The 2,500-nt window shown below is 42.7% G+C and overlaps 1 protein-coding gene across 1 annotated transcript in view; it reads left to right on the top strand.

The window, feature by feature from the left end:
- The first annotated feature begins 1,227 nt into the window (after positions 1-1,227).
- The window catches only part of LOC122332981 (ADP-ribosylation factor-like protein 6-interacting protein 4), a 1,960-nt gene continuing 687 nt past the window's right edge, over positions 1,228-2,500 (top strand). Inside the window, exons 1-4 of the mRNA XM_043230462.1 lie at positions 1,228-1,388; positions 1,657-1,739; positions 1,851-1,949; positions 2,278-2,500. The exon at positions 2,278-2,500 is cut by the window's right edge and continues 687 nt beyond it. Of these exons, the coding sequence (XP_043086397.1) occupies positions 1,343-1,388; positions 1,657-1,739; positions 1,851-1,949; positions 2,278-2,424 (375 nt within the window). The 5' untranslated portion in view covers positions 1,228-1,342 and the 3' untranslated portion in view covers positions 2,425-2,500. The remainder of the gene's footprint in view (positions 1,389-1,656; positions 1,740-1,850; positions 1,950-2,277) is intronic.

Genomic DNA, 2,500 nt, shown 5'->3' on the forward strand with positions numbered 1-2,500 from the left:
AGCTTTTGCTAACTTGCTTAAATAACTCGTTCATTTTGATGAAAGATGAAGACAACGGTGACAGGGTGGACACATGCAAACCAGTGAACGACAAGAAACAAGAAACCCTTATGCGATATAAACACATATTCGCAATTGTAAATTGATTTTATAGGGCATTTTTTGCATTTGCAAGGCCATTCCTCTCACGTTATTAGAAGTGTGCATCATATTTTGTCAAATGCTTACATTTGAATCAATTACATTTGGAATAGTGAAAAACACTGGGGCTGTTCGAATCAAATTAAATGAATGTGTATGTATATAAATATACATATATATATGTATATAATATAAATGCACACTGAATGCATACACTGCGCTTAAAATTGCATGAATAATGCAGTGTGATTAATTGGTTTAAAATGGCTATTAATGGGGGTTTTTTTGAGTCGTTGGCATCCATTGAGTTCATCACTAAGTAACTGCACGCAATGTAAGATAGGGGGCATGAAATGCACTTATATCCCCAATATAACAGCCATTGTTGAAATGTTATTATAATTTGGCGAAAACTAAGCAGAAACATCCACCCTGTCACCAAGCCTTCCACAACAGGGTGGACATTTCTGGTTAAAGTTAGCATTTAATAAATACACTGTGTACCTTCAGTCAGCAATGTTGAACGTGTACTGCTTAAAATATGCTTAAGATTTTGAATTTCTGACTAACTTAATATTTTATGACAGGGTGGACATGTTAAGTCTGAAAACATGCAACTGCAAACACAATATGATTAGGAAATATGAGTGTAGTGCAAAATCGCATGCATCCGATCCAAGAAAAACGGCATTAAATGCATTTCAAGAGACTTGAGTTGTTGTTATACGTGTGGACTAGTTTGGTCATTTCATATTTCAATTTCGTAAAAGGAGAGTAGTTTACGAAGGGTGTGAGAAACCCACTGTTACCATTAAGATGAAGTGCTGCTAAAAGAGCAGTGCCTTAAAACCCAAAGACGAATGGCTCTAGAGAATGAGGAAGCGCAGGTCTTGCCCGTAAAGGCTTGCTTCATAAATATGCAACAGATCCGACGTGCTTCTGCAGCTTTCTTGCAGTCTCCAGGCTCGTGAGGTTTATTAATATTAAGGACACTATGTTTATTCAACGGTTGGCGCTCAGCGAAACGCGAGGAACCGGTTAACATTCGTGAGCAGGAGAAGAGGAAGTGCAGGTTAAGCCCCTCCCCCCCGAAGGGATAAGAGCAGCGGTCCCAATCAAACGAATGACAAAGTGAAACTAGAGGAAAGAGCCTGAGCTGAGTGTCTGCGATGCTTCTCTTGATTTGTTTGATAACCTCTCCATGCAGTTCGAACTGTTTATTAAAGCCAGCGACCTGCAAGGATGCCGTAAGTGGCATTAAATGAGTTGTTAAAACATTTCTGCTTTCCGCACAGATACATTTGCATTGATAATGCGAGACTTTCCCCGTGCATATTGTTCATTTCAATCATTTTCGTAGACAGAGCATTATTGGTGTGCGTCTTAAGATAAAACAAAGGCGCTGGCATGTTTGAAGATCTAGTTTGGATTAAGTCCAGGTCCACGTTTAAGCATTGTCTTTGAAATCAGGGGAATGAATGCTATTTGTAACGTCTTTAAACGGCGTGCGTTCAGCTGCAGGCTCTGAACCGGAGGGAGGGGGCGTGGCCTGTTCGGTGATACCGCGTGACGTCAGTCCAGGCGCCAAGGAAGGAAAGGTAGGACAGTTCAATCGAGCATAGCGCTTAGATGGTTTACAGCGACGTGAATGGCCCTTTCGCTTTGCTTTCACCGTGAATGTATATCAACGCACAGTTCTTCCTCCCCAGGATGACCCCTGGTCACGTGACTCTTCCTCTGACAGCGAGGGGGATGGAAAAAACGAGAAGAAGAAGAAGAAGAAGAAGCTGAAGACAAAAAGACGCAAGGTGGCGAAACGAGAAATGTCCCAGTAGTGAGCCCTGTGGCATCCCGCACCTTCCTCCTGCTTCATCAGAGCTTAATGAGCGCACCCATCCACCTTTTACTGCGTATTCATTCATTCATTCATTCATTTCAGGGCACTGTGCAGACACTGACAACTTGATTTTGTTTTGTACATCACTTCGAAATGAAGCGTCCGCTAAATGCGTAAACCGAGCTAATATTTGAGTTTACTGATCCCAGAAATATGCATGGGTATAAATGATAGTTTTCTACGGCAGCTGTCAGTATCACGTTATTACAGGTTAATAACTCTGTCCCTTCCTCAAACAGAAGTCCAGCTCATCTTCCTCATCCTCCTCATCCTCCTCGGACAGTGACGGTAGCGAGGTGAGCAGGTCGATGCGTTTAAGCGGTTGCGGCGTAGCGGCTAGTGCACACGCCGCAGTAAGGTTTTTCCCTGGTACTTTACTATGGTAAGTGGAGATGTAGGGCTTGGGAAAGTGCTTGTGCGATCTGTATTTCTCCCACGTACCGGGGAGCTGTAAGTGCCACA

This window comes from Puntigrus tetrazona, unplaced genomic scaffold (genome assembly GCF_018831695.1).
Source record: "Puntigrus tetrazona isolate hp1 unplaced genomic scaffold, ASM1883169v1 S000000151, whole genome shotgun sequence".
NCBI lineage: Eukaryota > Metazoa > Chordata > Actinopteri > Cypriniformes > Cyprinidae > Puntigrus > Puntigrus tetrazona.